The 13,808-nt window shown below is 44.2% G+C and overlaps 1 protein-coding gene across 2 annotated transcripts in view; it reads left to right on the plus strand.

Moving 5' to 3' along the window:
- The first annotated feature begins 4,580 nt into the window (after positions 1 to 4,580).
- MPPED2 (metallophosphoesterase domain containing 2) overlaps positions 4,581 to 13,808 on the plus strand; it is a 180,451-nt gene continuing 171,223 nt past the window's right edge. The window contains exons 1-2 of one of the 2 annotated variants that reach the window (XM_057749214.1): positions 4,581 to 4,886; positions 10,347 to 10,595. In XM_057749214.1, the coding sequence (XP_057605197.1) occupies positions 10,468 to 10,595 (128 nt within the window). In that variant the 5' untranslated portion in view covers positions 4,581 to 4,886; positions 10,347 to 10,467. Of the gene's footprint in view, positions 4,887 to 8,915; positions 8,995 to 10,346; positions 10,596 to 13,808 lie in introns of those variants that run through there. The other variant, XM_057749216.1, reaches the window with a different exon arrangement.

Below are 13,808 nucleotides of genomic sequence, written 5' to 3' on the forward strand. Positions count from 1 at the left end.
TGTATTTATTTATATGATTATTTAAAGTCAGTCTCTCCCCAGGCTCATTAGATTACATGCTTCATAACATGGGAGAAAACTCTTGCGTTTTGCATCATTAGACCATCAGCATGGTTTGAGTACTCTGCTTGTCACGGAGCAGAGCTTAAAAAATATTTTTTGAATAATTGAACATTATTAATAATACTGAGAGAAATGGGGTTTAGATTCTGTTGGTTTCTCAAAGTCAATTTTTTAAAAATGTATTCATTCATTTATTTATTTTTGCTGAGAAGGAAAATTACATTATATAGTGCTTAATCAAAATATTGATATATCTTATGCTAGCTTGTCAAATTGAATTATTAAACTCGAAAACCCCCACATACATTTTCTTTAATCTAGTTATTATGGGTTTTCCACACTGCCTATCTTTCAAAAGAGATTACTTTGGCTTTTACTTCAATGAGATTGCTCATCCTCCACCATGACAAGCCTATCCCAAGTACCACTGAATTTTATCCCACTTTTCCAGAACTGGGACCATGATATAGGGAAGGACTCAGCAAACACTAATTGATAACAGAGATCATGCAAATCTGTTAGGATGGAAAACATGCTAGCACATGCTCAGTATCTTTTTAAGAATTTTTCGAAATTGATTATTAAAATTATTATTACGTATATAATACTCATCTGATTTGTTGATATATGCTAGACATTAGCTAGTAAGTGTGGTAAGAATTAGTGAGTGTTTTGCAAAATTTTAAGATTTCTACTCTCTCCATGTTTATTATTTAAGCTGCTGGCAAAAATTTTAAGATTTCTACTCTCTCCATGTTTATTATTTAAGCTGCTGGCAAAGCTGGATCAGATTTAGTCTTTCTAAGATAATGCCTGTAAAATTTATTTTATGAAATAAAATTTCATCAGTTCTAGTGTTTCCTGAATCTTTCTTTGTCATACACATTTTTATTGGTTAACCAAAAAGAAATTTTAAATAAGAAGGACAAAAACCATTATTTATATATTTATTTTGAGCACTTCAAAAAGGATCTATCAAAGAATCAGGTTAATCATATAACTTTCTTTTGAGACTATATTTTGGTATATTATATGTGTAAATTTTAAGATATAAATTCTTTATTTTCCTGCATCCTAGTGTGTTTAAAAAGAAGGCTGCATTTAAACGGATGGGATACACAAAAATCTTCAGCTTCTCTGTGAGAAAATCAACTTATGAAACAGTCTTCTGCACTATTTCATGTTTCGGAAGACAATAATAAGCCCCTTTAGTTGTACTATTTGAACTCCATAGGAAATCCTTAGCTCTTATCTTCCACACTGGTCTCATGATGTCACTTCCGTTCTTGCATATCTGATATGGATTTTCCTTCATTGTGTAGTTGCCTCAATCACTCATGCATTCTCTTACTTATTTTCTCATTTATTGACTCATAAGTTTGTTTAACAAATATTTCCAAGTTTCTACTATGTGCATGGCACTTAAGAATGAAAACCACAAAGGAATAGAGGGCATAGTTCTTCAGCTTGAGGGGGTTACAATGAAAACATTTAAAATAAACTTAAAAGAAAGTAAAAACTGTAGGAGTTTAGAATAAAGTAAAGGTATTGGTTGGCTCAGAATTTTTCCTAATTGTGTCATGATTGTTCTTAAGTTTTGCTGGAAGATGATTAAAATGTAACCAATTTAAAGAAAAAAAGAGGTAAAATAGCTTAATTTTTTCTGAAGAGGAGTTGCAAGGTTGAAGCAAGCTTTCAGTTATACGCAAGTATCCTTGAAGTATTGGAAAACTATTCTCATAGGAAGAATGAAAGCCAACTCCAAATAAAGTACTGAGCTTTCAAGGGAAGTAGCATTCACTTTCCAAGCTTCCACCTAAGATTCTCCCACGCTCCTATCTCTCATTTTCTTCCCTAAATGCATTCTGATATGATATTTTAAAAGATACTGCAGCAGGCTATCAGGAAGTATATTTGCCAGTTCCTTTGATGAAATCACTGGAGAAAGTGTCCAGATTTACATTCCATTAAAGGAAAAAATCTGTAATATTTGCATAGAAGCAAACATAAACTTGGCATTTGATTTTTATCCTTCTTTTATTCTCCATTAGAAGCAATAAAAATTGACTTTAACGACAACAACAAAATGGACCTTACAGGCTCACTTATCTTAAAAAACAAAACAAAACAAAAAACAAAAAAAAAACCCTCCCAGAATATAGCATTTAAAATTTGGTATAATGAGGCTTGATGTTTCAAAGCTGATGTCAGGGGACAAACATGGTTCACATCCAATCATTTTAAAACAAGCTTTTAGTGTAGGTAGCTATATTGGTAGAGAATATGACTTAACAAAATGCAGTATGTTGAAATCCATGGGATGAGAATTATATGAAAAGTGACTTCCTTTTGTTCCTAATTTATTATTTAAATTCACTTATACTTCTCCAGCTTGTTTTGGCAGACTAACAGAAATAAAAATTCATAACCCTAATACAGGTTGCTCACTACCTCTCAGTGGATAACTGATTAGCAGGGACACAGTAGAGTTGACTTCTTCCTACACTACAAGTTACAATTTTAAGCTTTTTTTTGCCTCAATTTTTCCCGACTCAGGAAAATGATAAACAATTTTTCATCATCTTTGTAAAGGATCACTCACTTGATTTTTTATAGTATTAAGTATCCCATAAAATGTGCCACTAAAGTAGAACAGGTTATTATTTATTTTTTGTGTGCACATTATTTAGATCTGGGATCACGTACAAACCAGTTTTGCTGTTTTGATTGACTATCAGGTTTTGTCTTTTTTTTTTTAAGGAAAAAAGCCACAGAAAAAAATTGGCTGGTGCAGATTTATTTTTGACTGATTGAATCAGTCAACATCAGTGGAAAACCTTTAACCATTTAGATAAGGGGTGTACTGCTAACTCAGGGAATAAAGAAAACAAAACCAAGCATTTCTTCAAAAACATGATTCCAGTCAGTGTTTGCTGCTGGGTAGGAAATCAAAAACAAAACAAAAAGGTGCCCCTCCCCATCTTTGGTGTTCTTCAACACTACTGCCACTTGCTGTGGTTTATGCTGGGCAAGAAAAGTGACTGTCCTCTTGTTCCCAGCACACTTGACAAGTACGGACACTCTGGACATACTGTTCAACAAAATAAACACATTAGCAAGCCCGTCCTTTCGGCTCAGGCGTAAGACACAGCTTACTTCGAATTCAAGTGCCAGGAAGCCCACTGTTAAAGGGACATATTTTTGAGTGAATTCCGTTTGATCTTTTTTTTTTTATAGAGGCTCCTACCAGCCTCTCTCCCTTCCTCCACGGACCCTGGAAACCAATTAGTCTCAGCACAGAGGCCACAGACAGGGTTGAAATGGCTCCTTTTCATTTGTAGGGGATATAATTTCAGCCAGGATGTCTAGTCAGTTGTCACATAGTATACTTAGCACACTTCTCCCCCTCACACACATCCATTGGATTTCCCTTTGGAGAATGCCTAGATTTTTGAGTCTGACTCCTGGAAAGGAATTAGAGCTGGTTGGCGTCCAAATCCTTCAGCTCTGACAATGGCATAACATCACAGGGCCACCTCATCGTTCACAGTCAACCCCATCAACCAAGTTTTCTAAAAGCCTTCTCTTCCTTGTCCTCAGTCTTCTAGCATTTCCGCGGCTTTTCCTTTCCTTACGTGTTTGCATAGGATTCTGAAAACCTTTTCTTCCATAATCCAAAGTAGCAGAGAAAAAAGGAGAAACTTTGATTTTTACAATGTTTTTGAATTGCTTACCCTTTGGGGGAAATGCGCTCCAAAGACAACAATGCAAACAATTAAAGACTTTTTCTCTCCTCGCCTCTATATACTGAACCTGCCTTAATTCATGGAGGTGAAAGAAATTATCAGCTGGGTTGGCCTTTTCTTTCTCAGGAACAACACTGCAGAAGAAAGGTGTGTGTGTGCGCGCGTGTGTGTGTGTGTGTGTGTGTGTGTGTCTGGCGAGTTGAAAGGCTTGAGAAAAGGGAACATAGCTCTCCCCCAGGGAAGTCTAAGCTCAGCAGACGGGAGGGGACCCAGGGTCGCCTTCCCTGGTTTCAGCGCAGTGCCCGAGCCGCTCCCCTTGCCCCCAGGCAAGCTCTGTGCCCTGGAGCTTTGCCAGCACTCCAGACAGCGCCTGGCAGGTCGGTGGGTGGGGGGCCTGGGGCCTGGGTGTTCCCTTTGCAGAAAACGCCCATTTAGAGGGAAAACTCCCTTTATTTTCCTGGGGCTCCGTAGCCCCCCTCCCCGGTTCCCTATCATTTTTACGCTGATCACACTCATGATGATGAACTTGCAGCTCGGCTTCCTGCCGCCTGCTTGACCCGGGAGCACCAGCAGGCTGCCGGCCTCGCCCTCAGCTCCCTCCTCCTCTTGCAACCCCCGGGCCTCAGGGCGCCGGTGGGGGTTCGAACGCCAGGGCTGCAGGAGGGGCGCGCGAGGGCGCGGGGTCCCGCCGGGGAGCGCGCACGGAGCGGCGCCTCGGCCGCCCTGCTTCCTGGAGCTGTGCTCCTTTGACCCCAGTGGCAGTCCCTGTCACTGCACCGCTCTCGCTCCCTCCGGCTCGCCGCGCCCTCGCTCCCTCTCCTCGCCCCCTCTCTCCCCAGATCGAGGCTGCTCCGTCCTTTCCACCCCCCCCCGCCTCCCTTTCGCGCCGCGCCCCCCGGCCCCCCGCCCCAGCCCGCGGCGGGACCTCCGGGGTCGAAGGTTCTGGCCCGCCCGCGCCCCTCGCCGCCCCCGCGCACCCCCCGCGCGCCTCCCGCCGGCTCCGGCCGCTCCGCGATGGATCGCCTGCTCGCCGGGCGGTGAAGGCATCCCCGGGACCCGGAGCGCAGCCCGGGAAAGGTAATCCGCCCCGGGAAGGGAGGCGGAGGGCGGGGGAGGGGGAGGAGGCGGCCGGGCGCCCGGTGCCGCGCGCGAGAGGAAGGGAAAAAAATGCACACACAAAGCGGAGCCCGGGTGAGAGGTGCCTTGTCAGAGGCGCGTGCGAGGGGCTCGGAGGCTGCGGAGCGCCGCTGCCCCGGTGCCCCTGACATTCGCACGAGCCGGCGCTTCCCGGGCAATTCGGAACCCGAGGAGGGCTTATTTTCAACCCCCGAGCGAAAGCGAATTCTTTCTTAGGAGCCTCTGCCTCCCGCTCCCGATCTTGCCCCTCTGCCCTTCTCCCCTCCCCCGCGCCCAGCCCTCGGCCCCCGACCTCTCGGGGTCCCCAGCTCGCCTCTCCCTCCTCCGCCGGGATTTCTTAGAAGGGAAGGCGGGGGCGTCGGCGAGGGGCAGCGGCGAAAGCCGGGCGGCGGGGATGGGGGTGGGGACGAGGGCACGGCGAGCTGTTTACTAGAAAGTCCCGGGGTTCTGTGTTCGAGCCGCCCCGGCCTAGGCCCGGGTGCATTGTGCTGGCCCGAGCCCCGGGCGCCCGCGGCGGCCCGAGCGAGGTGCGGTGGCCGGGAAGGCGCCGCGCAGCTTTGTGCTGGGGCTGCGCTCCGCCGTCGCCCCCGGGCCGCCCGCGCGCGCGCCGCTCCCGCGCGGGGCTGTTTCTCACCCTCTCCCCGCGCCCCAGCCTCGCACTCCCCCGCCGCCTCCGGGCTCCACGATCGCAGCCGGCCGAGCGAGCCGGCGACCGGGCTGGGCGGCGAGAAAAAGTGACCGTTGCCGCCCGATTTCTTCCCTCGAGAGGCAGGAGTTTCTTTGCTATTTGCCTGTAACAGGGTTATCTTTGTAAAGCCTTTGAATTCCGAGGTTTTGCGGCCTAGGAGGTGAAGGGGGCATTTTCCTGGAGATTGGGGAGGGAATTAGAATCCACCAGCAAGGAAATAAATTAAGGATGCTTCAGTGGGGTAGATTTATACCACCCTCCCCCCCACACACACCAAATTAAGTGCAAATGCGGGTCATGAAAAATGTGTAATTGATTTTGAGATGCTGCAAACAAACACAAACAGGTCAGGGTGCAGAAAACAAACAAAACTTTCAGTGAAAGAAAAGATTTCCAAAGAGGGGGGAACATCCGTGGCCTCCACACCCCCTTCCAACGCTCGCAGGCTCCCTCCCTTTTTTTCTCCGTCGCTCCAGGGAGCAGCCCGGCACCTCCGGGGCAGAGAGCAGGGAGGCGGCGGCGGCTCCGGGAGCGGGCTCCGCTCTGAGGGTTCGGGGATGCCAACGTGCCCTGGAGGCTGACGTCGGGGGCGTGGGGCTGTGATGCTGGAGCGAGGATGGCGCGGTGTCAGAGCCATTGGCCGCCGGTGGTCATCAATCACTTCGGGGCTGGGGGAGAGGTAGAGAAAGAAAGACAGGCGCTCAGCGGAGCCTGGGGCCCCGAGCGCCAGCGCCAACAGTGCCAGCAGCGGCGGCCGCAGTGGAGGCGACGGCGGTGGCAACGGGGGACTAAGCGAGTAAGGCGAGCTGGTGCTCCAGGAAGGAAGGGGGAGCTGTAGTCCGGACGAGCCAGCCGTGAGCCGGGAGGGCAGGGCGCGCGCGCGCGCGCGAGTGTGTGTGTGTGTGTGTGTGTGTGTGTGTGTGTAGCTGTTGACCCCCCCCCCCGCGCAAATGCCCACCCTAGATTTAAAACAAACGCACCAATCCAAAGTAGAGAATTCCGCGCCCCCCGCCCCACCATATATAGACTACGGATTGCCAGAGGCGCGGGAGAAAAGTCCTGCCCTTCCTTTCCGAAAGAATGTGCCAGCCGGGTGTCCGCAGTGCTGGAGACAAGTTCAGGTGTAAGTGCGTCGGGAGGGAGGGCGCTCTGTGGACAGAGGCACGTGGAACTTTGTGCATCCGTCTAAAAACCTTGGTGGAGAAGCCGCCCGGAAGGCTGCTGGGCATCGCTCCGGGATACAGGGATGTGTAACTGGAGATGGGCATAAAAGAGTAAGGGCTTGAGTTGAGAAAGCACTCGATCTGTGCGGCAGAGGGAGGAGAGAGCGAAATTTGGCGGAATTGGAGCAGGCGAGTTCCAAAGTCCGGCCAGGAGGTCGGGCGATCTTCTCAGGGCTAGTGAATAAAATGAGCATCCTTGTTTAAATGAGGAAATCACGGGCTCCTTTCTCATAGGCTGTGCCGTGCGGTGCTCGGGTAGAGAGGTCATGAGTTGTTGCTTTGAAACTTTTGGTAAATTGGACTTCTGGTGTCTAGGAGGTGGAGACAGTTACTTAATTCCTCAGCTTTTAATCCTTTCATTGCCATCAGACTTTAAAAGGTTTTCCCACTAGATTCCTGAAAAAGAACATTGCAATTTGCACAGCTTAAAGGCACAGGAGAAGTGATTGCTGTCTAGGAAATGCAAAATGTGCTCACATGATTTTCTTTTTAAAGAGGAAATCAAAGTAGCACCAGCATGAATGTTTGGCCGTGTCAGTCCCTTTCAGGTTTTTCTTTAGGATTCCTGGCATTTAGTACTTTGTTTTGTAGAGCAAATGTATTGAATTATAAAAATGGAAGTTTTTAAAAAAAGAATATTGGTCTCTTTAAATATTATACGTAAAAAGTAATGTAAGTGTGATGAGGATGAGAGGCTCCAAAATCTGATTATTTGGAAGGTTTTACTGCCTAAATATATGAAGCAAGGTGATGCATGTTCTTGGTAGTTTTAGGTGGTGTATCATTCTGTCTTGTTTCAAGCTTTTTCCAGATTTCTCAGGTTAAAGAAGGGATTTTACAAAAAAAAAAAAAAGGCCTTTCCCATGTGTTGGTGTATTTTCATATTCTTGGGATATGGTCATCTTATGATGTGAATGGGGGTGAACATAGCATTTAAAAAAAATAAGCTTTTTCTTGACTTGTCTGTAAAGGTTCCTGTGAAAGTTTTGAAGCTCTCTGCCTCAGTCTGACATTTTCTTCAAAGGACTCCAGATTAAAGAAGATAGACGCTGCAGGTGCACTGTTTCGATAAAACATTTGAAAGAGAACATGGTAAAGATGAATTCAAATGAGGTGCCAGCCACCCATTTAGCTTATGCTTGCTGATGAAAAGATGTTCTATGTGTCTTACTGGGGCAAAGGTGCAAAGAGGCACAGATCTCACTTGATAGAAAAGGCAATCCCATGTTGACTTTAGGATACAGTGCACCACATAGTGCAAATTGATCACCTTCTAAGTTCGGTCTTTACAGGGCTTCAAATGGGAGGGTCTGATGCTAACTACTGTAAGTCATTGCCTAGATATTTACATAATTGGAGTGTATCTTCCATTTCCAGGCCATTTTGCTTAGTTTAATTAGCGAGTTTACTCCAGAAACATTGAAACTCTTTCTGGCACCGGGTGCAGAGATTGTTACTGAGAGGTCACAATGGTCTCGACATGAATTTTGTTTCCCTTGCTTCTTAATGTTCTGTATTTCACACAATAGACATTGATGGCAGGAGCATAAGAATTGCCATGTAATTTTTACACCACTCTCTAATTTATGCAAACGCTAAGTTCTTGCAGTCTGAAAATGTGTATTTTTTCCCCTCTGTGCTTTGATGGCTAACATTCTTTTTAATGACAGTCATTTCTATAACAGGAAGATGTTTTCATTTGTATTTACTTTTCAGCATGGCGCAATTATGCAGTTTTGCGCGCTTCAGTCGTGTCTCGGTACTTTGTGTCTCAAAAGAGAATTACAGTACTTAGAACAGGACTGCAATTTGAAGCAGGTGTTGTGTTTTACTGTTATGCAAAATAACAGTAAAATATAATTGTGGGGGAAATTAAGGAAACAGCTGCAAACTTGGTATGAAAACTGCTACATTATGATTTGTAAGCAGTTCTTATAGATATCTTACATCAGAGGAGCAGGGAAAGATTTTAATTTTGTTAATCCTACTGGCCTGGTTGTCTGTCAGCTGGTGCTTAGAGGACTCATACCTCCCATGAAGTCAGGAAGAAGAAAGAGAACCCAAAGTGACACTTTGTTTAAAATGCCAGAGCACAAGGGATTCATCTCTTAGCAGTGCCATTAGGAGCCCAGGCAAGGTGAGTGTTATTTAGCTTGCTTTGCTGATATGAAGAAGGCAATGATTTGAGTAGATCGCTGTGGAATTTCTTAGCCCAGCTAGCATATGGAGGACTACACAAGCCCTCGGTTGTAAAATAATAAAATAAATGGCCTATGGCAGGCCATCTGCCTTTTGCTTGATATTTAAGGTGTTTCATGCCAAATTTAAATCTAATCTTATTATTCTACATATTTTTATTTGAGATCGCAGCTAAGATTTCCAGAGCTTAATGGTGCACATGGTGAAAGTATTCTAACGTGGAGCGCTTAAAGTAAGAGTGTGGGTTACCCAAGGGTGATCCAAGGAGCGTGCTGCCTGCTTCTTTAAAATTTCACTGCTCAGCTGCAACAGCTTCCAAGCAGGGATGTGCTCTGCTCAGTCTTTACACACCTGATATAAAAATAAGCATCCTCATTTCTGAACCCAGTGCAGCAAATAATATATTGACATTTATACAAAGAGTTCAAAACGAACTGAAAATTTTTTTAAAGTATGAAACCAACTACTAAGAACTATGCAGCACCAAGCAGGAGTGAAGTGGTAGATTCAAGGGCCACCTTCCATTACTGCTCCTTCTGGGCTCCAAGAGGGGCAGTAATGAATGCATCCAAAATGGTGGTCCAAGCCTGGATGTGTTCGACTTTGCCCTGAGTAACTGGAAGGTTTAAAGAAATGACATTACATTTAGCAAGAAGGATTTGCCTTACCATAAAGTTCTTGGCTGGTGTGGAATCCATAGATATACCAGGCTTTGAGTACCTGTGTATTTTGGGAGCCACTGTGAAAGAAAAAATTATATGTGATGTGTGCATATATTGTGTGTGTATTATAGTTACACACAGGTATGTTAGGAGCATAGCATTTTACATTTACATTTGGCATTGTGTTTTATGGCTGTGCTAAGCACTGAGATTTCAAATTATTCTGTGACACCAACTTTGTACAAACCAAACATTCCAATTAGCAGGGAAGGTTTGGAAGAGTCTTCACGTCAAGCACAAACCATTTATAGTTAGACACCATGGCAACTGTGGATGTGCCCCTTCCGTAATTCACGTTAAGTGCCGTAATTATAATTAAAGAGGAAATCTTAGTTTGAACACCATTGAAATGATTTGCTAGCAGTCAGCCCTGTCATGTGGAGCATCGTGTCCATTCTGAAGTACACACAGGGTGGAGAGTTGGGAAAGGTTTTATCCACAAGGCAGCCACACAGATTAAGATTTTTCCTGAACCAATTTCACGTCCAGGTGTCACATCTGACATCCCTTAGAACATCTTCTTTTTCTTTGTTCTCATATTGTTTTTTTCACTTTTTTTTTTTTCCAGAAACGCACAGTGGTATTGATGAGTAGATCCTTGGGTTTTGAGACTGGCTGAAACGCACCATGTCTGCTTCCACCCTTTCCTCTGGAGAGTTGTGAAGTGCTCATGCCTATAGGGAGGAAGGATGGCACATGGGATTCCTTCTCAAGGCAAGGTTACCATCACGGTGGATGAGTACAGCTCCAACCCCACCCAGGCATTCACGCACTACAACATCAACCAGAGCCGATTCCAGCCGCCACATGTACATATGTAAGTATCACTCATGAACTTAATAAAGTTAGCCATCAGGAAACTAGAAATAAAATAAAAGTCACTGATGACTTCTGCCCAGGTGAATAAAAGGTGTATGATTCACCAGACAGTTGGGTATCTGTGGTTCCAAATACAACTTGGAGGAATCCTCCACATCTGTATAATGCTGAACATTTCTAGAGTAGGTCCTTTCCACTGCAATTTGACATTAGATTTTTAGAGCGTCTGAGGGGTTGCCCGCATTTTGTGGATAACAACAGAGAGGTTAAGGTGTTTGCCTAATGTCACACAGTGAATTTTGGCAGAGTCTCCTGACCCCTAGTTCAGTTTGCTTTACGTTGCACTGCTTGCCTCCATGATGAAATGTATTTCAAATTTCTGTAGTTTTTTTTTTTTTCCCCCACACCTCACCCCACCACCCCTTTACATTCAGCTGGGAAATAGGCCTAATTGGGACTAATTGTCTAGCCACTGCTAAATCCATTGTCTTGCCTGTTGCTGGTAGAACGTGTGCTGCATGCTGCAGGACTCCCAACAATATGGCCAACAAAGGATTAAGGGACAGTGGAACAGTGGGTTCCAGGAATTGTACTTTTCCCTCACTCCCTAATACTATTTAAGTCATGTCTTGGTTTAAACTGTTTAAGAAACAAAGTGTGGGAGAAATCCAGAGGCAAGGATTTTGCAGCACCTGGATGCACAGTAGCTTTTTTTCTGTTCCTCTGCAACAGGATGTGCTGGGCTTTCAGCAGAAGGGGCAAAAGGTCACCATCTCCCTTGTTTATTCAAGGCCTGGTGCTCATTCTCTATTAGACCCTTCCAATGTCTAACACGAGTCTTTCATAGCAGGACTAAACCCCTTTGAAAACCATTGTATAGTCAAGAGAGAAAGGAGGTTAGGGCTCTGTTGACTGTTTTTGCCATTTGTGGCAAAACTGAACTCGGGGCATGTCCAAGTCACAAGCTTGTTTTTAAGTTATTGTTTTATTGGGCATTTTAAAAAAAAACAGTAGGTCTGCCACCTGCCCCCCCCCCAACACACAGACACACATACACAAACACACACACACACAATACCCACCCAGTACTCAGATTTAGAAACACTAACTAAACAAAAAGATCTTTCTCTTGACTGCCTGGATATTATTGTAAGTACTAGGATGTTACTTTGCAAGTACACATATTCTGTAGAGCTACTCAGTTATCTACGATGGGATTTTTGCAAAAAAAAAAAAAAGAGAGAGAGAGAGAGAAATCCTTGCAAATGGTTAATGCTAAACTATTTCTAAGACTTTTATACTTTCTTTAAATCAGAATATATTCATGATAATGAAGGATTCCTACCTAACATGATTTTAAGGAAAAGTTTTTACAGGGAATAAGATTTTTCTTTGTTAAAATGGCTTTTCTGGGCAAATAACTGTGTTCATTTCAAATATTTCTTTTATTCTTCTGCTTCTAATAATTTCTTTTTCTTCAAATATGTTATAGAATGTGTGCAAGCTGGACTTAAAGATTCCTTTAGCTCTGCTTTGCCAGTGTGACGTTTTATATTAAAGAATCACAAAGCACTTTGTGGATTCTGTTTCCTTCCAGGCAAAAGAAAGTATGTTTTGCCCCAGATTCCTTGGAAAATGACTGATAGGGAGTCTTAGCTTAGTCTTCGCTTGTTTGTAGCCCCAAGATTCCACTGGTGAACTGTGAATGCACAGAGATATTTTAAAAATCATGTGACCTTAGGACTGATGTGCTTAGATCTAGCCATGAAAAATTCGAAGGATCAAATTATACCTTTTATGAAAACAAGGCTTGAAAAATGGAGTTTGCAGTGGCAGCATAGACAGCTGTGTAGCCCTTTTACCAGACTTCTTCCTTGGCAGTAGAGGATTCTTCCACGGTCAGCTCCACCTGGCCTTTTCCCCTTCATCACCCACCGAGGGCTTCCCACCCGAACCCTTTGTTCCAGCCATGCATGTTGGCTCTGTCACCTGAGCACCCTGTGGGCCTTTCTATCTTGGTGCCGTTGCTTTTACTGTTTCTCACAGCTGGGGCACTCACGTTTATGCTCTGCTGAGAGCCAGTTCAGGCCCCTCTACGTCTAGGAAATCTCTTCTGTCTCACCCAATCCAAAGTGACTGTGTCCACCCACTCCCCTACCTACATCCTTCATCACTTGGTATTTACTTCAAACCAGACCACGTCCATTATTACTTCCCTCTCTTTCTGTCTTCCCTCCTCCACCCCACCAACTATATCATTCATTTCTTAAAGGCAGGGATTGAGCAGGTAACAGGTGCTTAGAAATACTGATTGATTGATTGATCCATTGATTTGATTGTGCATTGAGATGAGAAATTGTGACTGAGATTTGGAGGTTTTCATTGGGATCTTTCTGTCTTAACATTTTTGAGCATTTGTATGAAGCTGTGTGCATGTTATCAAGATGCTGGCTGGCCTTTTCCTTGGCCCTTCTTTTCTGTGCTTGGTGCCCTAGCACAGTGACTGGCCTGTACTGGGCATTCAGGTATCTTGGTTAAATGCGATCATGTTATATTTAAAATGATTGCACTGAGTCTAAATAGAAACTTAAATTGGCTGGAAAATACCTATAAAATATTTAGTCTAAAATTTCTTCAGTTTTTCTAAAATTTTTAACATGTCATGGTAGAGCTTGACTCCTCTCCCTAAAGGTATTGTGTCTTTTCCACTTGAATAGTTACTCATTTATTTTGCATGGGTTTCTTAAAACGTTTGCTTTCCTTTTGTACCTACAACTGAGGTCTGTGAAGACCCATGACAGATCACCTGGATTGGAGTTACAAAGCTGGTCCCTTAAATGATCTGTTATATTTTTTTCATGAAACCTACTTCAGGTTTTTTTTTTTTTTTTTTTTTTTTTTTACCTTAGTTAAGGAATAGCTTACTTCCCATTTAATTCAGTTTGTCTCAGCTTTGTGACCCATCTTGGGCAATTTAATTCTTTTCTCCTGGCCTCAGTAAATGTAAACATTTGCACCAAATGATAGTTATGGGTCTTTTTAGCTCTGACACATTCAGATTGCAGTTAAGACATTTATTTGCAAGGTGTTGCTGTGGTGGGAACATAGATGCATAAGACCTGGTTCCCATCTTCACTAGCTATTCACTGATTTCAGAGCTGTCATTTCAACCTGCTTTAAGGGTTTACTACATAGTCTTCGTTTGGTTTCC

Source organism: Hippopotamus amphibius, chromosome 9 (assembly GCF_030028045.1).
Source record: "Hippopotamus amphibius kiboko isolate mHipAmp2 chromosome 9, mHipAmp2.hap2, whole genome shotgun sequence".
Lineage (NCBI taxonomy): Eukaryota > Metazoa > Chordata > Mammalia > Artiodactyla > Hippopotamidae > Hippopotamus > Hippopotamus amphibius.